This window comes from Parasteatoda tepidariorum, chromosome 1 (assembly GCF_043381705.1).
Source record: "Parasteatoda tepidariorum isolate YZ-2023 chromosome 1, CAS_Ptep_4.0, whole genome shotgun sequence".
NCBI lineage: Eukaryota > Metazoa > Arthropoda > Arachnida > Araneae > Theridiidae > Parasteatoda > Parasteatoda tepidariorum.
This window is the reverse complement of record NC_092204.1, coordinates 19,714,525-19,741,536: the sequence shown is the minus strand read 5'-3', so window position 1 is coordinate 19,741,536 and position 27,012 is coordinate 19,714,525. Positions and strand designations below refer to the sequence as shown.

General features: G+C 25.5%; 1 protein-coding gene across 4 annotated transcripts; it reads left to right on the top strand.

Moving 5' to 3' along the window:
* Positions 1-2: 2 nt before the first annotated feature.
* On the top strand, positions 3-26,973 carry LOC107449390 (mitogen-activated protein kinase 14). 4 transcript variants are annotated; one of them, XM_016064900.4, is made up of 12 exons: positions 3-296; positions 2,838-2,967; positions 5,180-5,238; positions 7,215-7,326; positions 7,463-7,492; positions 8,484-8,531; positions 8,620-8,734; positions 9,461-9,532; positions 11,046-11,125; positions 11,783-11,861; positions 13,577-13,750; positions 26,628-26,973. In XM_016064900.4, exons 1-12 carry the CDS (start codon positions 187-189, stop codon positions 26,759-26,761), a joined length of 1,143 nt encoding a protein of 380 aa, XP_015920386.1. In that variant the 5' UTR covers positions 3-186; the 3' UTR covers positions 26,762-26,973. The 4 variants fall into 4 exon arrangements, with proteins under 4 accessions (XP_015920386.1, XP_015920388.1, XP_015920387.1 ...); XM_016064902.3 differs by lacking the exon at positions 26,628-26,973 and adding an exon at positions 18,894-24,974 and having other exon boundaries at positions 6-296; XM_016064901.4 differs by lacking the exon at positions 11,046-11,125 and adding an exon at positions 9,690-9,769 and having other exon boundaries at positions 9-296.
* Positions 26,974-27,012: the final 39 nt, after the last annotated feature.

Here is a 27,012-nt window from a genome sequence, read left to right as displayed (position 1 = left end):
TCGAAACCAAAAAGTAGAAGTTAGTTTTTGTTTTATTATTATTTATGTTGAGCTGATCGTAAAATGTTATTAGTTTGTATTTGAATAATTTGCCCCCAATTGAAAGTCGCACTTTTTCTTCATTAGACCTTGACAAGTTTCATGCCTTAAGTGCGAATTCATATCAAAGTCTATTATACTCTTTTGATGATGAAATCTGGATTTATTAAAGTTGAACTGAACAAAACTATATGGGAGGTGCCTGAAAGGTATCAAAACCTTGCACCTGTGGGGTCAGGAGCTTACGGTCAAGTATGGTTAGTGTCTTACCTTATCTTAAAGAATTTTATAATTACTTTTGTGAAAATGCATGTTTTATATGATTTTATATGCTAATTATTTGGTATTAGATAACTGCATTTAATATAACAAAAATGTTAATGAGAAATGTATCTTAACTATCGTTACATAAGGTAATAAAACTACGATTCAAGTATTCAGAATATTGTTTGTGTCAGACAAGTATAAACTATAAGGTTAAGTATGTGAGAAATAAATATCAAGGACACGGTCTATAATTTTTGCTTATAGCTCATCAAATCTGATTTTAAATTCAATCTTTCAAATAGAGAAAATGAAAGAAATTAAATGAAAATGCTGTGTTGACCTGTAAGTTTGAGAACAAAAAAGTTTTGCTTTATGGCAAAAGTGTTTGATTCTGCAGATGCATGAGATTGGTGAAGTGTTGAGATTGATGAATAAAAGATTAAGCTGTAATAAACTTTATAACAAAGAACACACTAAAAACAAAGGAATATCATTCTTTGAGCACCAACAGCATCATCTCCCTTGCCTTCAAATATTGATTTTTTCTTTCGACGAAACTCTTTATTATATAGGGTTTTTGTCCATTTAAATAAAGAATAGGAATAACATTTTATAAAATATTCCTCAGTTTACTGAATTTGAACTGACCTATTTCTAATTTGCAATAAAGTTATTCGGTGAATGGGCGATATTTCTTTTGTGCTGTCTGTCACGTCACCTACAATCGCCTAGATGTTAAAAGGATTTTAAATATACAAACTTCAAAAATAAAACACGTAGAGGCTTGCTCAGGGGTGGCTACAAGTTACCTTTTGAGTTTGTTCACTTTTGTGATTTGCCTTTTTTTAGTGTTTTACAGGCACTGCCTAGAAGTCATCAAGACTTGGCAATTATATTGGCCTAGATCAGGATACGGAAATATTCCCTGGTTCATACTTGATTTTTTAAGAAACTTTAAATTACAGTGCAATCAATAATCTCTTATCTTATAATGTCTGTGCTAAAAAAGTGGGAAGATTTCCGGTATCAATATCTGCTCTGTAAAAGTAACTAAATTTATGCGATACCCAGGCCATGTCACACAAAAAAACTCTAAAACAGTGGCAGAGAAAGGGACCAACTTGAACTGTAAAACTTGCAACCTTTTTTTCATAAACTGCATTTTTTTTTGGTAGCATATAACTGCGTTGGCACTCTTCCAATTGTAGTTGGCGTATCGTTATGGAAGCATCATAAAAAAGTATCTCTATGTTTTTGTTAGAGTGCATATTTCAAGTATATTTAAATGAAAATATTCCATATTTCTTCCAAATGTTTTTTTTTTTTTTTTTTTATCTTCGCTCTTATTTTCTTACTGTGAACACTCACTTTTATTCACTTCTTACTCTAAAGCATTATTTATAATTTTATTAAGAGAGTAACATGTTTCACTATTTCTTGTGTATATATTGTAAGTCATGTTTGATTGTTGTTTATGTATCTTCAATTTAATCTGGATTTACATTGAAGAGACATTCTGGTTTAGGAGTTCTAATTACTTGCTAGCCATGTTGTTAATCAAGTTAGAAGTATTTGCTTCATCTAGTTAGATAAATATTTCCTTTTGATAATAAGTATTTTTAAATGTGTGAAAAAAGTCTTTGGTAATGTGGTAAGAAATTCTTCTGAATTAGAATGGAGATGAAGTGTTGCTTATCTTATTTGTTTTATAATCAGTTATCTTTTTCTTAATGTGTTTTGTTATCACTCTCTGTAAATGCCAGAAACTGATTTTTGCATTAAATCTAATCAAAACACCTTTTTTTTTAACTTAAGGAACAAAAAAAACATTTTTTTTCCAGAAAAATGAACTTAAGTTTCTTTTCTACTTTGCTACACTGCAATTGTAACTTAGCTAGAAAAATCTTTAAACAAACAAACAGTGCAAAACTTTTTTTGAATGCTACAAATAAATTTTGTTTGAATTTTTAATTTACAATAGTTTTTTATTTATATAGATAAAATTGCTTTCTTTAAATTTTTCACTTATTTCTTTATACAGAAAGGCAAACTTTTAGAATGAGCTCACGGTATGTATAAAATTCCAAGATCTTGCAATTTCTTTAAAAAAAATTTAGTCCTATCTCTTTAAAGAGTTCTATTACACAGTTGAAAAAACCAACTTATTTCATTTTCCTATCTTCTTTTCTAATTCATGAATCATTTTTGTTTTAGTCTTCAATAATTAATCTTTTTGTTCTCCATAAATATTTAATTCTATTTATTATTTATTTATTTTTTTGTCAATGGCCATTACACTGTTATGCTGTGTTGCAGGATGTTTTGGTCCAATGTCTATGTGGGATGAAATCTTTCAGCTTTATTCAATTTTGCATGAAATAATTTTTTTTCCTATAAATTTTACCTTTTGTATAAATTTCTTTTTCAGACAGTAAATATGTTAATAATACGTTATAATTTTAAATTTATTTCATGTATCCATAAAACTCTTTTTCATTTATTTTTAATTACAATTTTTTATTTTATTTTAGTTCATCTTTAGATACTCAACGCAATTTTAAGGTTGCAATTAAAAAGCTGGCCCGACCATTTCAATCCAAGATTCATGCAAAAAGAACATATAGAGAGCTAAGACTATTAAAACATATGAATCATGAAAATGTAAGTTTTTATTCAACCATTGCTTTACTTTATATGTTGTATTCTAAATTTATAATGAGAGCAAAGCCTATGTTTTCAATTTATTAATCTATTATTTTTTTCTTAAAAAGAACTTAATTTACTGCAAGTATCAATAAAATTAATATAAATATTCAATAAAATAATCTATTATTCATAAAATTGATATAAATATTCAATAAAAATTTCTCTTATTGAATTATAAGCAAAGTTAAATTACAAGAATTACAATTGAAGAACTGGAGAGATTGATTTCTAATTCTTTGAAAAGATGATAAGTAATTAGAAAGATGCTAAGTAAAATTTTTTTTTCAATTTTTAGAAAATAATTCTCCACTTGAAGCAAGCAGCCACACTAAGTGGTAGCTGCCCCAAACAAATATGCAGTGGCTACAAAGCCTTAAAATTTTTATGCGCGCAATTCAAAATATCTATTTTTAACTACTAAGTATGTTTTATTTTGTTCTAAACATTTGATTTATGCAATAAAAAAATTAGCAATTTATGTACCTAAATCATTGAAATAACTTGACAGTTAAAGGATTAAAAAAAACTTTCACATTAAAGGATTGGTATAATTTCTATACATAGATTTTAATAAAATAGTGTTGCTCTTAAAAGTTGCAACTGGTGTCTTTATCTAATGCACCATAAATTAATAATTTATTTTCAAAGATTTTTGTATACACTTTTCAGTATTGCAGCATTTACTCTATAACCCTTTGTATTAAACAATTATTGGTATCATGTTGTCACAAATATCAGGGATGATCCGCTTTTTAGCTGATTTCCTCTTTTTCACTTTTATCTCTTGAATTTCAGCTTTTTTTTTTATCAAAAATTCAGATTTTCTAAAAATTTCACTTTTTTTTTTATAAGTATTCCGTTTTTTCACAAAATTCACCGATTTTCAAAGAGAAACAGAAAATTTAAACTACATAGCTTTGTGATTATCATGATTTGTATTTACACGTTTTAAAAATTCTATATCCCAGTTTGTATTTTCTCATTTTCAAAATTGTATATCTAGTTTCACATTCATGTGATTTCAAAATGCATAATTGTTATTCATATTCACGCAAATTTAAGATCAACTATCGCGATTCTTGTAAGAAGTAAATTTATTTTTAAAATTAGTTACTATAAAGGTGACTGTTTTTCTAACGACGATTATTAGTATATGTAAGTGTTACAACATCAGAGAAACTGGAAGGGAATATATTCAAAACTTACATTCTGTGTTTGCAAATAAGAAAAAATAGGATTTGTCACAAGATGTTTGAAGATGGACTAACGACTAAATATAGCAAACATAAAAGATATAGCAAACAAAAGCAATCACTTATAAAAAGATTTAATTAAATTTTTTTTATATTTTTGGAAAAAGAGTTAATTAACTCATCATCAAAATTTTATTTATAATTGTTGTTAATGCTATAAAATGCAAAATTCTTATCAAATAAAAAACAATTATGTAAACAGCTGCTGATTGTCATGTAATTTTTCAAACTAAAATAGCAATTTTTGTATGTTAAGGAGTTAATATATATTTCTACTTCACTGTTATTGCTATGTTTCAGAGGGCTCTAGTTAAATTAGACTATAATATGAACATAATTATTCGGTCCATTGTTAAAGTTTTTTTTTTCCAATATAATTTAAAAAGTAATATTGCTGATATATTTGCTATAAATCACATAACAGTATTTATTTATTAAAAGAAATGAAATATTTATGTATATTCTCAGTAGTTTTAATTTGCTAAACCAGGTAGTTTTTCAAGTAATAATTAATTGTCTCTTATGTGAACTGAGGAAAAATATAATTTCCAGCTTTATTTTTTCAATTGGTAATTTTTATTTTCACTAAATGGTAAGTATCAATGTAATCATTTATATAATAATAGATTAGTACACAATTGTATGTCAACACATAAATTACCTTAAACTGTCTGGAATTTATTATTAAAGGGTTGCGCTTGCGTAAAATTTACTATCGTGGAAATTCAGCTTTTTTACCTTTTGGCTAATCTCATCCCTGAAATATGGAGAGAAAATAATTTTAATCTGTTGAGGTACAAATTAAGATAACTTTTTAAAATATAGAATAAAAATTCCCAACTGCTGTTTAAATTATAATCATGTTGAATGAATAGATTTTTTTTGTAGAAAATTTATTTCATTTTTTTTAATAGGTTATAGGTTTATTAGATGTTTTTACTCCATCCACAACATTAGATGATTTTCAAGATGTGTATGTATAATTTTAGATGTTTCTTTCTTTGTATATTTACTGCATATTATCGAAATACTAACTACTGAATACTAACTACTAACTACTAAATACTAACTAACTGAATACCAAAATAAAAACTATCTGAAATTTCAGCATATATCTTTTAAAACTTATATTTCTCTTTTTAAAAACCTTTCTGATCCTGAAATTCTAACTTTATAAGATAGTTGCATTTTTATGCAGCAAACCAATTTCTCCTTTGAAAGTAGTATAAGGAGGAAAATCTGTGCCATCATAAAAATCATTATATTAAACAAAATTGTATTAAAAGGTGATTTTTATAGTATTTATTAAATAAAAAATTAAATAACATTTTGCTCAAAAATGCAATTTGTATGCTTAAAAATACTTGATAATATAAATATGAAAAATTCTATCTTTTCTATTAATTTACTACCTGTAAAAACTTAAACTAAGGCTAAATATTTTTCACCATATCCTTATAACTGATAATATACCTGATAACAAAAAAATGTATGGTCTGATATCGAATTAATCTACCTAATATTAAAAGAGTCCTTATTTCTGAATTTTTAGAAGGATAAGCCAGAAGGTATGGGGCAATTTTTAGAAGAAAAAATTTGGGGATAAGATTTTAATAAAACTTACTGGCAAAGGTCTTAAAAACTAAGGAAAACACAATTATAAGCATATATATATAGAATCGAGTGGGTCAAAAAAAAAAGTCGAATTTTGGAATGTGTTAGCACAAAAAAGTTACCTATATAATTGGCATAAAATTTTTAAAATCAATTAATACCTTTTGTTCGCACACCATAGTTAAATTTAATGAACACTCTAAAAAAAAATCACACCTTTTTCAAAAGAAAATTTTACGATGGTTAAAACTTTTGAAATAATCATGCTTTAGTTTTTTATACTTGTTTAATGGTTCGCTGCACAAATAAAAGATATTGTTACGGATTTTTTTTTAAAAAAAATTATGCTGTTTTTATTTGCAATGCAGTTAGCAACTTTTCCACACTAAAGCATTCCGAAATTCAAAAAAGAAAAATTTTTTTTTTTCAATTTACTTTAATATAGAAGAATCAAAGGAGATAGTGTCAACTTAGAAACAAAGGTATTTGTCTCATACCACCAATGGTAAAGATTGTCAATTATAAACAGGCAAAGGACTTTTCTTAATTTATGAGAAACTATGCATGCATAGGGTATTAATTTTTCTTCTGATATGTTTTACCTATATATTTTGAATGAATGTAAATTACCTGAAAAATGCCATGAACTTAAGAGTAAAACAAGTTGTTCAAATATTCTTACTAGATAATACTTAAAGTAACCTGATTACAAGAATTAAAAGTTTCTTTTTACATCTTCAAATATAAACTTTATCAAGTATTACTGTTGAAGTTTTATTAGTTTGTCTTATTAACTAAATTAGTCATATTTTTATTTGTAACAGTAGTTAGAAATCTTAGTTAAACACTCTTACTGTTATTACAATAATATGTTACAATCTGACATTCAAAAATCCTGGAAATTTTTTTAACCATGTCAATTTTTTATTGAATTTCAATTTAAAAATTATGTTTTGCCTTAGATTTAACTTTTTTTCCTATAAAAGTTTTATTTTAAAGCTGGAAATGACTGATACATTACTTGTGAACAGTTACTAAATGAAAATTAATTTAGGTTTGTTATGATTTGAATTTGTTTTTCTAATTGCATCTACTAAATTTGTCTAATTGTTAAATTAAGTTTAAATAATATTTGACAATTTGATATTTTCATGTTTTAAAATTTACGACCTAAAATTTATTTGTCCAATTTTATGAATTATTTTTTTTGTTGCTTTGCTAATAATTCCATTGCATGATATTTCTTTATTATTGATAGCACTATTGTTGACATTCAATAAAATAATTATATATTTTTTATAATTGAAATGAAACTGTTAATTTTTTTCTCTCTAGTTACTTAGTTACTCATTTGATGGGAGCTGATCTCAATAACATTATTAAAACCCAGAGGTTAAGCAATGATCATGTCCAGTTTCTTGTTTATCAAATATTGAGAGGTTTAAAAGTATGTTGTACGCATTTTATTAGTTTCAATTTTTATTTTTGTGTTTGAGTTAATGAAATGTTTTATTTTATCCCATTCAATGTTTAAACTAAGAATGTATAAATAAAACTAAAACATCACTTTGTTTTTTTTTTAGTATATCCATTCAGCAGGCATAATTCACAGAGTAAGTATATTTTTTCACGTATTTTTTTCTCTTTTTTTTTGAAAGAAAATTTGTTTAAAGATTATGAATTGCAATTTTTTTTAAAATACAATTTCACATATATTATTACGATGTGATTCCAGTTTATTCCCAGGAACCCATCTCTGTGCTGTCAACAAAAAAAAAATTTATAAACATATTTTTACTTACATTACCAGAAGAAAAATATTTTTACTTTCATACTTTATCATTTTTTCCTGATAATTTTGATTTATTTTAACACAGATTTGTAATATTTTAAATAAGCTGACTTTTTTAAAAAAATATTAATTTAAATAAATTATATATCTCTATATATATAGTGGTTTGTCGAGCAAAGGAGGGAAAAAGAGAATAATTAACTTAACAATTAAACTTAACAAATTTAATAAAGTAAAAAAAAGTATAATAGCAACAACAATAGCAGGGAGCTGCCTACACATAGCATTACAGGATAAAAACTGAATAACATTAGTTTTAAAGAAATAGTTAGTCAATGAAAAATAGATTTCGGGACTTCCAAGCTCTCAGGCGTCGCCGTTGAATCAGGAAGTAGATAGTGGTTCAAGGGTAATGGTCAATCACAAATAATATGTACATACATATATAAATTCAGCCTTTCATCCCTTCAGTGGGTCGATAAATGAGTACCAAGCATGCTTGGGAACTAAACACTGGGGGTTTCACGTTCGACTGACCACCTAACAGAAACTTCTGCTCCTGCACCCCAGATCCCAAAGGTCAAGAAAACTGAGATGGGCGCAGTAGGCCTTGGCCCTCTATGGGCTGTCTTCCGCTTAGTTTAGTTTACATATATAAATATTTCTTTCCTTCCATTGGTTAAATTTCTGATATATTTTCTTTACCTTTAGTTTTTTTTCATAGTAAATATTTAATCACTTATATATTTATTTGTAGTAATGTTTTAACAAAGTGTCTGACTATATATTTATTTGTGTCTTAATTTTTTTAGGATTTAAAACCAAGCAATATTGCTGTGAATGAAGATTGTGAGTTAAAGGTACGTTTATTTTATTTTAATCACATAGCAGTATTAATGTATTTATTAAATTGATTTATTTTTAAATGCTGTTTGTATAATTATTTAGATATTGGATTTTGGACTTGCCCGTCATGCAGAAGTTGAGATGACTGGCTATGTTGCTACTAGGTGGTACAGAGCACCAGAAATAATGTTGAACTGGATGCATTATAATCAAACAGGTATATTTTTATACTATTTAATCACAGCAGCACATAGCCCTGAACCTGATTCTTTCGGATCCTACCAATTAACACTTGTTGCCAAATTCTCCATTCAATCAAATTATTTCATTTTCTTTACTGCAACATAATATCTGCAATTAATTAATCTCTGCAACATAATTTTGTTAATTCTACTTTTTTTTAGATGTTTTAAATTTATTACAAGAGAAAATATTTTCTAATGTTTTTGATGTTTTAAATTTATTACAAAAGAAAATATTTTCTAATGTTTTTGATGTTTTAATCTTTGTATAAAATCGCTTCTGTTTGCAATTATAATTGTTTTCTTACTTGTTATTCTTTAATTTAGTTTTCTTACTTGTTATTCTTTAATGTTTGTTTGTCAGCATGTTTTTTTTTTTTTCATTTTTTATTATTTTTTATTAAAAAAATGTGTGTAGAAATGTTTCAATTAAGGCTAAATTTAAATTGCTCATAATTAAAAACTTTACTTACTTATACTTTTAAAATATTGATACAGTTCTTGAAATTGATTCACAATGTTTTTTGGAATTGTTAAACTATTCATATTTTCTTGCAATGTACAAATATTAACTATATTTTCTACCTTCATCTAACCGAGCTTCATTTTTATCAGCTTATTTTTTTTCCACCCATTCAAATATTAATTATAATTTTGTGATATTTCCCAGTTTGTTTTAAAATAGAATAAATTTTTTTTAGTTGATATCTGGTCTGTTGGTTGTATTATGGCGGAACTTTTAACATCAAAAACTCTTTTTCCTGGAACTGATCGTATCCTTTAAAAGTTAAATATGTATTTATCAATCGTATTATTTTTTTCGTTTTGCAATCTTCACCTTTTAATTAAACAATTTTTCCCTTCTATTAATTCCCTTTGATTTCTCTTGTGTGAAATGAGCTTGACAAAGACTTTCCTTAATTGTGTCAGACATTGATCAGTTGATTCATATAATGTCCATTGTTGGGACTCCTGATGACTATCTTCTTTTGAAAATAATGAGTGAAGAGGTATTTCACAACTCCTAATTTGCTTGCACGTACTGTTAATCTAAGTGAACTGTCCCCGTCTTCTGTAAAAAAAAATATAAAAAAAAAGAAATTTTATGATTATTTATGGTAAAAATGTACTGCTGAAAACTAATTTCTTTTTATTAAATATTTTCCTTTCTCTTCTGGCATTCTTATTTCCTTCTATTTTCGTAGTAATTTGCTTAAGTCATAATTCAAAAAATCTAAGGTGGTTAACAGTAATTAATTTCAGGCAAATTATCATCAACAAGTGATTAATTATGAAATTTAGACATTCATAATTAATCACTCTATTGTGATTCATGATTAATTATTTTCCTTTGTAAATTGTGTGTATTTTGAATTTACACATTTGTCTTGCAATTTTTTATTTAACTTTACATATCAGTGATAATTACTTTGTGTGTGTATTAAATAGTTAAAATTTCTCTTTATATTTCTTTCTCTGCATCCATTTGTTTTAAATAAGGTCTAAGTTTTGGTAAATTTTTATGTCTATTAAGTTAAACTTTTGACCAAAAAAAATGCAAAGTAAACCTTTTTTTGTTAATTAATAATGCTACATGTTGTGGAAAAAAAATTTAGTGTGAATAATTTTTTTTAAAGATTTTATGTGATCTGAAAAAAAAATTCTTTTTTTTAAAGGCAACAGATTTTTTTTTGTTTTACCATGAATAATAATAAAGTAGTCAATTTTGCATGGAAAGTTTGTTTTGATACTAAGGCTTTGCATGGTTCCTAACAATTTTTGTTATGAATTTCCAAACATTCATTTAAAACATTTTGGTAGAGAACAACAGTACACTTTTGATCTTTAGATTTATAAATTTTGTTACCTTCTTTCAGTCTGTGCTTAAGGGTTTTATTAAAACCTGAAAGATAATAAGAGTTATTTTTCTCATTTAAAAAAGAATTTTAAAATACTGTTAATTTTTTTTTATGGAAATAAAATATTAGGCACAATTTTTAGCACTTTAATAATTTTTTTTTTTTGTGGAGTTATATAAAATGTTGAATAAAAAATAATTCATTGCACTTAAACTCGCAACAATTTTTTTAAAAACTAAACTGTTAGTTTGTTTGATCTGTGTTGTTTGAACTCATTATTGTTGATGGCAAAATGTTATGGAGCATGAATGAATATTGCATGATTAAAAATTTGTATGAGTCTGGTAAAATGCTTTTATTGTAGGAATGTTTTGATGTCTTATTAGTTGCTTCCTTATTTTATGTCATAATCTTAACGTTGCAATAGATATTGATCAGTTAACACGCATTATGGTTTTGTGTGGTAAACCAGATGAAGAGTTCCTAAATAAAATAAACAGTGAAGAGGTATGTATTTTTTTAACCACGTAGTTTTTTTTTTTTTTTTTAGTTTCGTTACATATCAGGGTATGTAAAGCATTTAATTTTTTGTAATGCATACAAGAAAATAATCTATTCGGTGTAGAATAATAGCCAGGTAAAACATAATATTTTGTTAAAAAAGCTACAATAACAACAAAAAAGTTTACATTATTTAAATATTTCTTTTTACTCTAATGTAGATTTTTTTAATGCAACAGTTCCAATACTTTTTTTTAAAAAAAAAAAATAAAATAAAATAAAATTATAATAGCTTTTTAGAGCTTTATAAAAACTTTTTTGGGTAAACTTTGTTTTAATGATTTTCTAAATTTTTTAAGCATAACAATTGTATTATTTCATAGATGGTAATTAATTTAATGGCAATTAATATAATTTATGGTATTTAATGGTAATTAATAATTTCTCTTCACCAAGTAGTTATTTAGTATTGATTATTTGAATATCTACACCTGACAATATCTTATCCCCAATATTATTTGTAAATACTTAGCTTGCATTAAAAAGAAATATATTTTGTTTCGAATTGATTTTTCATATTGTTTTTTAATAAATATTTTTACATCAAAAAAACAAATTTATTTTAATTCATGATTAAAATTTATGAGAGTTTTTTACTTTTAGGCAAGAAATTATATACGCTCATTGCCTGTCATGAAAAAAAGAAATTTCAAGGATGTTTTTGCTGGTGCTCACCCTGATGGTAAGTTTGATTTTTAGAATCCATAATAGTCAACCAGCAGCATTATTATTTTGCCCTCATAATTAAGTTCTGTTGTTAAAATCATGGTCATATCTCAACATTATTCTCATAATATGTATTTATTTATGTTTTTGAAGGATTAGCAAGTTAAAATTTAGTGTGAAAGCATTTTCTTTGTGTGTCTTGCACAGTGCATCCTGTATAACTTGACCACTTAGGATGCATTACTTTTGACAGGTGGTCAACAAATAGAAGTGGATGGGTCATTTTTTAAAAAAGTTTTCTCTTACATTATTCTTACATGTTTCTTTTATATTTCAATCCAAATGCAATAGTGTCTCGATAATTAGAATTGAACGGGACCGAGCATGCATTGAACTTTCGAAAATCTGAATTATCAAAAACATGAAATATAATAAATATTTAAATAAATGGAAACAAAGCAATTTTTAAATTTCAGTATTTAATTGAAAAATATATTAATATATATTTTAAGAAAATATATTTTATAAAAATATATTTTATAAAAATATATTTTAAGAAAATTTACTTACATTAGACGATTAGGGTACATTAACTGTATTACTCTAAGTTATATTCATTCATTATATTACTGCATCAAATCTATCATTGTACATTAAAATAATTGTTTGTTTCAACACACTGCTTCATGCATCAATATTGTGCCATTGTCAGATTAGCATATTGTCTGCTGGATTTGCCTTGGCTGCGAGTCCCTTGGTATGACTCATTCGTAGTGTTGAATCTGCTGAATTCTCCCTTTTACTGCCTTCTTGCATCCTTACTACAGTAGCCACATTTGTAAATGCTAGTTGTTTATCACTATATAGCCACTTGCCTACCACAGTCACGTCAGTGTTTTTGCAACCTTGAATTTTTTTTTAACGGGCTAAACAGAGGCAAATTGTCTTCATTAATTACGTGAACACTAACTATAATTTCGTTTTTCAACGTTCAGTTATAGTAATCATTGTTAAACCAGTGTTAGTAATCCTTAAATGCATTGTGTGTGCATTGGTAATTTTTTAGGAGCAAGACCACTAACTTGGATTTATGGGAAACTCGAACAGCTAAAAATCAAAATATTGAGCCTCTGTTGTATTGGTAATGGTTAATTGTTAAATTACATTTGTCTATGTTAAGGAATAACCAATTTAGCTTTGAGAATACGATTCATTACCCGATAGAATTATTGTTTGTTCCATAAATTTTATACTGTTAAATTTCTTTACTTTGAGGAACAATTAATTATTCATATTTTGCTGTGTCATGAACTATAAATAGTATATTTCCCAAAATATTTGTGCATAAGAAAATGTGTTAGTGGAATATTTTATATTACAACAACAGCAACACTGTGAAATTTATTTTGTGTTATAAATAGACTTATTAATTGAGAAAAAAAATCTCTTACTGAATCTCTTACTACCTAAGAACTTCAATAATAGAAAAGGATGAATTGTTTAAAGCGTATACAAAAAATTATTTTGCTCACATAATTATGCCTAATAATATCCCAATGTGGTCAACTTACTAAGTGATTAAGGTTATTTAGTCTATTTGAACTTAATAAAGTTTCATTTTGATCAATCTATGTTCTCAGTACACTTTTAATATTTATTGAACTCTAAAACTTATGGTTAATCATAAAACCATTTGTTTATGCAAAATACAATAATTAATTGTACTTTCAGCAATTAATCTTTTGGAAAGAATGTTGGAACTAGATGCGGATAAAAGACCAACAGCCACAGAAGCTTTAGCCCATCCCTATCTAACGCAATATGCTGATCCATCAGATGAGCCGATTGCAGAGCCTTATGATGAATCTTTTGAAGACAAAGATTTTGAAGTTGCAGAGTGGAGGAGTAAGTATTTTTTTTATTTATTTTTTACGAAAAATAAATTTTTTAATTATTTTTTCAATTGATTAGATCTTATATTAACATATTAGTGAACTTAAAAATTTTTTTTTTACCAATGTTATGTGTGTTTATTAGTTGTCATATTTAATTCAAAGTTACTGATGTTGAATGTATATTATGTTAAATTTAAATTACCCTTGGAACAAGTATGAAATTAAATATTTATCATGAAAATTAATAAATATTAGAATAGTGGTTCGATTTAAAAAAAAATGTATTTTATAAGGCAAAGCATGATTTATTGTGATAAAATTTAAATTGGGAAAAAATTCCTCTCTTTTTAAAGTAAATATCTTTATTAAACTTCAGAAAAGTGGTTAAGATCTCAAATAATTTGTTTAATTGACAAATGTATCATACATGAATAGAGCATTTCACAATTAAACTTAAATGTTAATCTTAAAATTGTAAGCAGAAGCTAAAAAGTTAGATAAATTCATCAGAACAATGTTCTTTATCTTTTCGCTGAATTGTTGATGTCAGACTGGTCACTCCTAGCATTGTCTGAACTGAAAGGAAAAGGTTTATAAAAGACTGTTTTGATCCCTTGAAAATGCGAGTCAGAACAAAAATGTTATTGGCCTCTCACTCAAATATTCTTTACTTTAATTATTTTCTTTCTTTGACTGGTGTTCAATGGGAATTAATTAACCTTTACTCTTTTGTTATGTTTCTTCAGCATAGATATTTTTTTTAAAGAAATATTGCCTATTACACGAATAATACTAATTCTAGTTACATGTAATACAATAGGAATTTTACTCTGTGATGTTTTATGAAATTTTTGATACTAGCATTACATTTTGTCACCTAACATTGAAAAGCATTTAGAAATTTAAAAAATCTTGGCGAAAATTTAATAATTGTTTTGATATCATATTTTTAAAATTTGTAAGTAGAATTTTTTTAAAGTTAAAATTTTATTAAGTTTAATCTAATTTTTATAATAAATGTGTAAAAAACGTATTTAATAAAGAAGATTATTTAGGGTAAAAAGCAAGGAATTTCAATGGTTTAAGAAGCATGAAATCATAGAACAGTAGTTAAATACATTAATGCCTCAAATATAAACTTATGTTTAATTTAACTTATTATTCTGGATGTTAAAAACATAGTTTTGTTAATATTGATCAAAGCATGAAACTCATACTTGTCAATAAGATTTCTTCTCATCTTAAAATCTTCTCTAAATATTAGTAATTTACTTATCAATTCACAATAGCTTTAGTTTAGAATTATTTATTTGGGTGTTGTTTTCATGAAAACTTCATTTATGTTTTGATAAATGCCTTTGTAAAATGAATTATTTGTAAATGTTTCTGACACTTTTAACTTGTGTGTTTATCAAGTCAATCGACTGCTTACAAATAATTAGAAATTTGGAACCAGAAAGTTTCCGATAGCTGTTTGTGAAATTAAGAAAAATTATGCAAAACATTTTTAAATGTAGATGGTGATTTCTGATAATTACATACCAATATTTTCACCTAATGAATAAATTAAATATTAATAAAAAATCATGCTTAAAATGTTGAAAGTGTTTTCAAAGTTAATACTGCTAGTAATTTAGGCATTGAGAATCTTATTAGTTCTTATGATTGTTGCTAGTGATTGTTGAATAAATTAAGCATTAGAAAATATGCTAGAATTTTTAAAAACAACTTATATTCAGGTGAAGCATAGGGGAAAATTCATTTATGCAATCTTAAAGAGTGAATGATCTATAAATTAAAAAATAAGAGAAAAGTGCTTACTTTTTTGCAATGCTTGTTTGTTATCCATACTGTGTAGTAGCTTTAGAATTGTGTGCTTTGTGTAGTATTTCTTTATATCTGTTGTTTTATTATTGAAATTTCCTTTTGATTGTGTTTGATGTTTTTCTTTCAAATTAAAGTTTGAAGTCTTTTACTTTTTCTTACTCATCTAAGGCTAATTCCACGTTACCTATATACTTGTATCACCTTATTACTTAAAATTTTTTTATGAAGTTTATGCTATCAGTCAGAAAAGCACCAATTTTGTATTTAATTTAGCTTTATTGTAATCCCCAATCATTGCTTAACTTGCTTTTTAAAGGATTAATACTGGTTCATAATGTTCTGCTCAATTCTATTTAGATGCTCTTTCAAAAGAAGTTTAATAATTTATTTTTCAACCCATTATTAAAGTAATAATTATTCAATAATATTTTGTACAATTACCTTAAATATTATGAAATGAACTGGACAATCTCTAATAAATTTCTTCCCCAATTTTTATTTGAAACTGTATAAAATTTAGATATGTAATGCAAAATATACTTAAAAAAGCTATCAAAATCAAAAATTATCTGAAAGTTTAAGAAGGAAAAAATATTCTTACAATTGTATTTACTATGTTACATACCAAATACAAACTGATTCAAACAAAACTCAATTATATGAAATATTATTCTTTAACCTTTGTCATACACAAACTACTATTGCAGTTGTCAATAGGATTACTATTATTCGTCTTGGAAATTCCTTGCAGCATGCTGGCATTACTTATAATTATGAAGAAAAAAGTCCCTATTGTGAAGCAAGTTGAACCAAAGTTTATACCTCAGTTAATATGCTAAACCGTTATTAAATAAACAATACTTTAGTCAGCCATTAAAAAAAAAATAACTTTCCTTGTTTGCCAATAACTCACCATAAATAATTATGCTCCCTTGAACTAATGAATATAGTTGTTCTGTGAAGAAATGTGAAAATGAATTCTATTTTCTAGATTACCTACATGTAAAGATTAACTTTTAATAATCTCCAGTTTCTATTATTTGTCCTAAAAAATAAAGAAATGGACAAGTTTTATGGCCTGTAAGATTAAATTATAATGAGTTTTTACTGAGCATCAGTTTAAAGTTTTTCACTACTTTTGTTTGTCTTCCTCTGTTCTGTAGAGAAAAAGAGTAAAAATAAATTTAAGTTCGGGTTTACTATATTCTTAACTTAAGTGTACTGGTTTTTCTTATGATGGTTACTATTTTAATATGATCAGCTTTCTTTCTTTTCTTTTTATTTATGTCATTAGCAGACATATAGTTAATTAAAAGTAGAAGTTTGCTAGTATTTTGAATTAAAAAAATTACTTCATTTTTTGAAAAAAGATGTATGTATATAGTACAGTCTATTATGCATTTCCTCTTCTTGAAAAATCTTCAATCTTGGGAGAGAGGCATGAGGTTTTTCATGAAATTTTCTGCTTCTAATCTTTTGCTTTATTGGTGATATGATTCACCAATTTTCTTATTCAAAGTTTAAACTTGCTGTTAATTATTATCATATAGTCTTAAATTCGATAATTTCCCCTCGTGTGATGTAAATGATCCATGTAAACATGTTCGTGATAGGAAATTCAATGTTGGGATTGTTATAGCCTATACAAAGTGCTGTTATACTTTGCGGAATAATTTAATACATAACACACATGTATGAAAAAAAAAGGAAAAAAAGATTGTGATTTCTATGATAAGATCAAAAATGAGAAGAAAAAGTAGGTTTCACATAACTACTCATTCGAATGAGACACTTTTTTTTCAATCTACATATTGTTTTCTTATATTTTTTTGCTAATAACTGAATTTAATTGCTTTAAGTTAATCAGATTCCAGTATTGAATATTCTAATTTGCTCCTAAATTTTATTGAATGTTTTTGGCACAATAATGAACTACTTTAAATAACTTGATCTAATGATTGGATCTTCATGTTGAAGTCTCAATCTTAATGGTTCCAGGGGGTAGCCTCAAATGTGTAAATTAATTCATGTGAACAATGCTTAAAGTTACAAAATCAGACAAAAAAGACGTACATTCTCTGAACAAAGATACTTTTTTTTGGACAGATTTGTACTTTTGATGCCTGGAATTTAGGGGATAGCGGCAATCTGCGAAATATGGTTCCAATAGTTTGGTTCCAATAGAGTGATCCAAAGTTTAGACTCCTTAATGTTTTTACTTTTTGTATATTTTACCATGTCTCAAGAACTTTCTATGGAAAGTTTCGCTCACTATTATGAAATTCATTTATCTGCAGATAATTCAATGCAAAATACAACTTTTTTAAACTTTTAAATAATCCAATATTAAATGACAAAATACAAAAAAAATTGATCAATAGTTTCTGTGAAATTGAATTTTAAAAATACCACTTTTTCAAAATTTGATTTCTCGGAAACTACTCTAATGATTTTGCTAATTCTGTACTTTGGAAATTTAAAATTGAATTATTTAGATGTAAAAACTTTTATACCTTACAATAAAAATTTTTTTTAGGCTATTATTAAATAAAATAATAAATATTTATGAAAAGTTATATTTTGCATAAAATTATCTTTGGATAAATGAATTTAATAATTACGTACAAATATTTGGGATTTGCATAAAAAGTTCTCAAAATATGGTGAAATACGCAAAAAGTAAAATTAACATAAAGGGGCTCAAACTTTGGAACATTCTCCTAGCCAAACTACTGGAACCCATATTCGGGAATCAGAAAATCGAATCTGTCAAAAAAAAGGTATGTTTACTCGGAGAGAGTACATTTCTGAGTCTGATTTTGTAACTTAAAATATCGTCTGCACAAATTAATTACCATATTTGATGTCACCGCCTCGAAACTTTAAGATTGAGTCCTAGAACTTGATCTGATCCTTGAATCAAAAGTTATTCTGTGTGGACCATTTTTTATTTCGTGAACAATATATTATTAAATTTCTTTTTATTTGTTTTTGTAAAAAAATATGGAATATTATTGAAAATGCATTTTTTTTTTATATGAGGAAGTTTTTGATTAAAATTTCACTTTTTATCTGAAATAATTATTGTTTACATATATTTAATACCCTTTATTAAGTCATTTCTAAAGTCATATGATATTTTATCATATGAATTAAAATATTTCTTATAAACATATTTTAATTGTTTGTATTTTTTTAGTCTATATCTTATGAATCAAATACATTTTATGCATGTTTTTAATGAGCTATACCATTGAACAATTTGAACGTGGAATTATCCTTTACTGAGATTTTGTTTTTTCTTTTCTTTTATCTTTTTCTTGTAGGACTTGTTTATGAAGAGGTTCAGACATTTAAACCTCCCATAATTGAATGAAGCAATGATCTCTTATTGTTGATGGATAGTTACTCTTTTAATCATCATTGATCAATGTCAGATTTTGTACATTTGTTAATAAGAAAATAAATCTGTGCGTGTTTGTCACCTCTCATATTCAAAGACCAACAGACTTGCGTGTGCATGCCTTTTTAGATGAGCTTCAGATATTGTTGAAAAATTTCCAAAAATATAAACTGTTGTAAATTTTGTTTCATGAAATATCTAAAGTCTATGTTTCTTAAACAAAACAGAATTTACTTTATTCAATATTTTAAATATGCATACATTTATCTTGAAATAAATTTCTTGTGTTTTACAACTTATTACACGTTATAATATAATACTGTTAATACTCTATAGTATATACACATTGTAAGTATTGGATTTAGGATTGACATGAGCATTAGGGTTCTAAACCGATCAAACACTATTGTAATATAGTTTAAAAGTGAAAAATGCTAAATAATTAAGAAAAAAAAGTAAAACTATAATAAGAAAATATAAACTTATTTTTGCTACAACCACTGCTTTTGTTTTAATTATTCAAAAAACAATTACAAAGTTTCTTATTATTTTTTATTGAATTTATATTATATATCTGTAGAATTTTATAATTTATGAATATAATTTTAGAAGTGCAATTAATTGTGGGGTTTCGAATGATAAACTTATAATTAAAAGTAAAATATGTAGAAAATATAGTTAGACACTAAAAGTTATAAAGTATTTAATTATTATAGTTAAATCAAGCATTTATTAAACTGAAATTTAAAAAAGCAAATTGTGTTTTTGAATTTAAATAATAAATCTGTAGAATTTATATAATAAATCTGTAGAATTTTATAATTTATGAATATAGTTTTAGAAGTACAATTAATTGTGGGGTTCCGAATGATAAGCTTATAATTAAAAGTAAAATATGCATAAAATATAGTTAGACACTAACAGTTATAAAGTATTTAATTATTATAGTTAAATCAAACATTTATTAAACTGAAATTTAAAAAAGCAAATTGTGTTTTTGAATTTAAACGTTGTTAAGTCTTCCTAACTTTTCCTCTTTTGTTCGCTTTCTAAAACAAGCTAGATAACAAAAGTTATTTCGTCATAAATCCCTTTTTTTTTAATTGATAGAAAAGTGAAAAAACAAATTCATTTAATTAAAAGTTGATATTATATTTTTTTATATGATTGTTGTTATCTGAAAAAAAAATTTGCTAAACTTGTGCTAACAATAGTGAAAAAAAAATTACTGCTACTTTTTGCTATGTCTCTTTAATTAAACTAATTTAATATATAAATCTTAATTAATGTACTATTTATTTCATCTAATATATTCAGTAGAATTTATCTAGCATTAGAATTGTGTTTGATACTACTAACTTCTGTTTATTGTGTTATTTAAACCCCTCCTTGCAAAATATAACTTATCTGAAACAGTAGCAAATATAATTTTTATTTAAAAATATGTATAATTAAGTCTGAAATTTTATCGAGCTTCTTAAATTGATTTAGATTTGCTTATTTCTTGTGCCAAAATGTATGGAAATTATAAATTACTTTTGTCTTTTTTTCATACTCCAAATATAAAGACATAAATTTCATTTACAGTAACATGACCATGACATTAATTCTAGCTCTTGCTGAATGAATCTGTTTTGTTATAAGTGTTATGATTCTTCTTATAGTTAAAAGTATAGAACTCAAAAGTTACACATTAGAAATAGCTTAGCCTGTGCCTTATGTAAACTGTTTTGTCAAAATAAGTAATATGATTCTTCCTATAGATGAAAGTATAGAACTCAAAGTTTCACAATAGAAATTGCTTAGCCTGTGCCTTATGTAACCATCTTAAATTTGATCCTTTTTGTAAATACTTTTAATAAAAATTTTAATAATATTAATTGATATTGAAATGTTTCCAGATAATGAGACTCATACTAAAGATACCTCATATTTTCGGTACAATTTTATGTTTATGTTCAGGACTTTGTCATTTTCTTTACCTTTGTCTGAATATTTTTTTTTAAAATTCTGTTCATTTAATTGTGAAATTAAAAAAAAAGTTTTAAAATAAATGTAAAGCATCTTTTATAACTGTAAATGTAAAATTCTGTCATGATTTATTAGTTCATGACAGCAGAAAGGACGAATTTCTTTTGCTTTGTATTGGAAGATGGTCTACTGCAAAAAAATTTCGAAATTTTTCCAGGCATAGTCACTCCAGAAGTTCTGATATCTAACTGTTTGTTTCATGCTATTGCAATAGATTATTATTTTATTAATTAGTTTTAAAGTATTCAATCATAATAGTCTTATTGATGCAAGTTGATATAATAAAAATTGTTTTTCTCGCAGTCGCTTTTAAATCTTAATCACATCTGCCTTTTTCCTGTTAGTGTTTCGAGCTTATAATTTACTACAGTCATTTATCAATTAGTACATACTGCTATGGAGAACCAGCTATCTTGCTTATTATTGTTAATGTGCCAGAAATTCCAAATTGAGACATAACATATTCTTTTATTGTGTGTGTAGTTGTCATTACCTACATGTTTTGATTTTTTTTTATTAAAAAGTATTTATAGTAAGTGTTTTTAAAAATATATCTATTTGAATTTTGCGATTCTTGAGCAAAAATTTTGTTTTTTTAAGCTTAGCTAGAGTTCCAAAATAGTATTTCTCAACCTGATTTACTCAATTAACCTGTAAAATATTTAAGTGCTGCTTCGCAGACCGATCAGAATTCTTATTTGGGCTATTGGCATAATTTTTTCTCACACAAAATTGTGTCACTTAGGCAATTTTTGGATTATTTAAATCAATTCTGATCAATTAAAAATATTTTGAACCTTAACTTATTTAAATTATTTGTTTAGTGTTTAAATAGTTATTTCTTATTAGTTAGATTATTTCCTGTTTTATTTGTAATTTTCTTGAGTTTTCTAAGATCTAATAACATTAAAGTTATATTTTATTAAGGGGAAATTAATATGTTATTTTTGCCCTTCTTCTACATCTCATATCTGAAAAGTTATAGTTACTGATACTTATAAATTGTCTTGTCATTGTTTTTTTAAATTTTTTTTAATCACAAACTGATACTTCAAATTCTAATTTAAGATTATTAGGTAATAAGCTATATTGCTTATATCAAATTAAATATTTTATTACATTAGTTAATATACTATCTTTCAGTCAGTTTTGAGTATCTGTATGAATCGTAATTATTCAGGTGTCATTATTTATGCAGTATCCGTCCGATTGTGTTGCCAACTTAGAATAATCTCAAGCGCACATTTTTAAATTTAGATTTAGTACTCTGCAGAAGCTTGTGCAAAATGTTTAAAGGTTACTTCAGAAATTATTGTTAATGCTGCCTACATGTGTCCTGTAATTTTCCATCGTTCATCAAAGGCTTAAATTTAAAACTTTTTTATATTTTGTTTTCCACTGTTCATATTTATTAAATACTGTGTTATTGTAAAATCCATCATTCTTTCTCCATTGTAACTGATTTCTTATTGCTAACAACTTCTCAATAATTCAAATTTAGAAAAGAATATAATTCATTAATGCTTGTTCTCAAACAAGGATTGTTTTAATTGAAATTCAATTTTCATATTTGAAGTATTTCTTAAATTAGAATGTACAGGTTATGTAATCCTAAAATTAATGCTTAGTTCTTTTTGCGTTAATTTAGCGAAATAAATCTCGCAATGCATACTCACCGCATAAATATATATTTGCAAAAACATTTTGTTCCTGATGATAGCAATGATAAGCTCAACGTAAATAAATCATTGTTAGGTTTAAAATTTAAAAAAAATAGTGTTTGAAATTTTCTAAAGTATTATTTTTTATTATAATTATATAAATAAAAAAAATACAAAGTGTTTGGATGCCTGCAATATATTATTACAATATTTATGATACTAGTATGAAATACAAGCATACTATATTAATCAAATGCTCAGAAAAGAGGGTATTTTATGAGATATTATAGAAAAATATAAAATCATCTATGAATAAATGTATGACTAAATTGGTTAATTAGATTTTTTTGGTTTATAATTATGGTTAGCTAGTCTTAGCCTGTTAAGTTAGAATGTGTATTCTGTTTGAATAGAATTGAAAATTTTTAAATGAAGTTTGAATTGTGCAATTATAAGAAGAAAAATTTATGAACATTTGTGAGTAATCTTCAATTAAAATATCATGTCTTGTCCATGTGGAAGGTTGATAGAATGGATATATTTGAATTAATAACCATGATTAAGCATAGTATGTTAAGTTTCAATGCTTAGGCCATGGTTGTAGTTAAGTGTGTGCAATAATTATGTGAAAGTTAATGAAGATTGCTTGAATGAGAATAAAATTTTGAAAAATAAATTCTTTCTTAATTTAAGACATTGTACGATTGTTGATTTTTGAGAAATTTACCTTTGCTTATAAAACTATTATCGTCATTGATAATATGACTGTGTTAATTATTTAAAATATTTGCTTTTATTAATATTTTTCCACTAATCATTTTTTCTTTGTATTTAAATGTGTTTTTGCTTTTTTTATAGTTAGTGTTGGTTATTTAATAAAATCACCTTTTTGGTTGTATTGTATGTACTTTGCAGTCTAACCCCAGATTTTTGTTGTTTGCTGTAAAGCTGCACAAGTTTCATGAAATTATGTACTGGTTTTATCTTAATAAACCTTGTTTATTATATTGCTTTTTAAATTGTAGAAAGGGTTTTTCCTTATTCACATATTTAATGAAATTTTAACTTGATTTTTAGCTTTCTGTAATGTATTCTTTTAGTTTTGTTGATAACTGTAAAATGTTTTACTTTTTTATGAGCTACACAAAATATTGAATATGATGAGGTATGATTTTTTGTTTTCATTTACTAGGAACTTATCCTTCAATATTTTATAAAATTTTGTAATGTTTTATAAAATATTTTTAGGCATCGCTCATTTTATTAATAAATATTTTTTTTTTAAATTTTTAGTTTATGAAATTTTAATTTGATATTTCACTACTTGGTTGTGTGTACTTAAGTTATATGCTATACATTTTGACTTATAGTGGCAAAACTATTTTAGTGTTTACTGAACTGCATTAAAAATTGATTATGCAAACTATTTAAATACTATGCAGGCATATAATTATATATTAATATTTCCTTCTACATTATTATATTTTTTAAATTTAGTTAATGAAAATTAAATTTTATTTTAGCCTTTTGGCTATACGTACTTCGATTAAATATCACACAGTTCAGTACTGCAAAAATAATTCAATATTTTGTGAGTTGTACTGCAAAAATTCAATATAATCTTTTTGTTTTATATGATCTTATTTATTATCTCCAAAGAATTTTGGATAGTGCTCATTATAATTTCGTTTAAATTATTGAATATTTTTTAAAAAAATGGTATTCTGTAATCCCTGACCTTAGTGGATGTTTTTTTTTTTTTTTTAATTCTTGTCAAAAATGTAGTTGTAAAATATGCATATTAGGAGCAATGGGTAAATTATTATACAATGATTTAAGAAAAAAAGCTTATCGAAACTAGACCAATAAAAAAGTCGGGATTGAAAATGTCAAGATTTGCTTAGTTATAGTAAAAAATAGAAAGGTGAAAGATAAGAACATTTCATTTTAACCATTCTTCACATATTATAGTGATTTGTTAAATTTTGAATATATTATGTTTTTATCCTTTCTTGAACAATGATTTGAGATACCCTGATGTGCATACTTTTGCTTTATTTTGACAAGTATTCTGAAAAATTCATATTATGGGTGTTTATAATGGCTCAAGCAATGAGTGTGTAAGTTTGGTTTCATTGTAGAGAAACTTTACTAATTATGCCTTAGAATACGTTGTTGTATTTTCTTAGACGATGGCCAAATAATCGCTTATCTGTATTAAGTAGCTTATATTTTCATATGAAATGTTTATCTATAAAATATTCATGCTATGTGATTTCGAAAATAAAGTTATGTATGAAATTTGTTTTTCATTACCAGTTGTGTTTCTGAATAATTTTGACTATTTTAACTGATCAGCTACGTATAATTTTGTTTACTTTTATAAAATATTTTATAGAGTAATTCAAGGTTTTATTTCATAAACGTTTTCTTAATATAATATTATGTAAAAATCTTTTGATAATTTTCCCATTTTTTTTTCTTGTTCAGAGAAAGTATAGTAGTGAACATATTAATTGAACCAAAAGTAAATTTTGATATAAGAATGATGACAACAACCGGTACAGGAAAATACTGACAAGCAGAGTGAAGACAGGTTCCATCCATGGTTGAATTTTATAACAAGATTTAATTTTTTGCCATAATTTCAAAAAAAAATATAGGGTTTCATATGGTGCACCAGGGAAATTTCAATTCAAATTTTGACATATTTTTTCCATACCTTGCAATTTTCATCAGAAACTTTAGGTTTTTTTTTATTTGTAAAGTCAAATTTTATGAGTGTGAGCAAAAAAATGTAATTGAATGAGGAAAAGTTTTACCAAAACGTTTTTTTTTTTTTTTTAACAAATTGTTGTATAGTGTTAGAATCATTTAACATAATCTCAATGACCAATTACTGTTACTGACAATTATAAGACTAGTTATTTTTCAGATTTATAATTTTTAGGTATGAAATAATCATAGAACGGCCATGCATGGCAAGTCTTAACAATTTTAAACTTTTCCCCTATTTTTTTTTAATTAATAGTATTCTGAAGTCATGAAAATTTGATGTTAATTGTTATAAATTAGTTGAAAATTGTTATAAGTTTTGTTTCTTATAATCTATTGGAGTTCAGAAAATGACATAATAAAAGAGTAGCTTTTATCCAGCATTGCTGCAGTGAAAGCAAGTTGTTGTTTTTGTTGTCATCAGCTAGTAAGTCAGGGGTGCGATTTTTCTTGTTTTCAAGTGGTGCCATCTATGCCCAAGAATTCGACTTCTACCACACCCGTTTATAGGACGGACCCATTCATTCATCCACAGATCGTAATCAGAAGATTTATAATGTGAAACAGAGATCGAATCTTCAATTCAGTACCACTAGTTTGTTATGGGCAAAGGGAGGACTTTGTGACCCAACAAATTTAACGTGCACCAGTTTCCATGTACTACGCAGGGAGTCTTTGGCCGGCTGTATTAGTGAAAACAAGTGTGATAATATTAAATAAATTACCTAAAATTTGGAAAAATACCAAATTGTAAACTTACCATTTTTAACGTGAGCAACTTGATGTAAATATAATTTTTGATATGAGAGTATAATTAGACATAAATTAAAAAAAAATTTAAATAGTGAATAATCAAAGTCTAAAGTGTATTGTTTTTCCACAAATAAAAATTTACATCCCTCTACTTATGCACCCTAGGAAACATAACTTTCTTAATTTAAAATATACAAAAAACCTCCTAGTCAGAAAACTAGTGCTATGCTAATAAATAACCCCGAAATGTTGTAAGAAATAATAAGTTATCTCTTTTTCTGATGTTAACATTTTGTTAATTTAAAAACCATTTCTGAATTAAATGGATTTTCAAAAAGCAAATTAAATTATCTAACTGCGTTTAACTTGAAGAATTGAATTATTGAAAACTATATACAGTTATATAGTTACATATACAGTTTTTTTTTCTTTTCTAGGTTTAATACATAAGGAAGTGAATATGTTTGAACCACAGATTCGCCAGATCAATGCAGGAATTTCTGAAGTTGCCCAAGATTTACAGTCTCGAATGAGGCTTCAAGACTATTTATCTATATCTCAGCACAGATGACAGTGGCTTTAAAAATATATATTAGAATACTATATTGAATTACTAAATCAAAAATTGACTGTAAAACTTCAGTCATTGTTAATACAAATGAGTTGTATTAAGATTTTTGCTACTCAATTAAAAATTAAATTGACTGCCGTTACTGTTAATAAAAATGAGTTGTATTAAGATTTTTGCTACTCAATTAAATTATACATAAATTATGAGTCTAATAGTTTTACGTTGTCTTTTACTGCAGAGCAATTTAATGT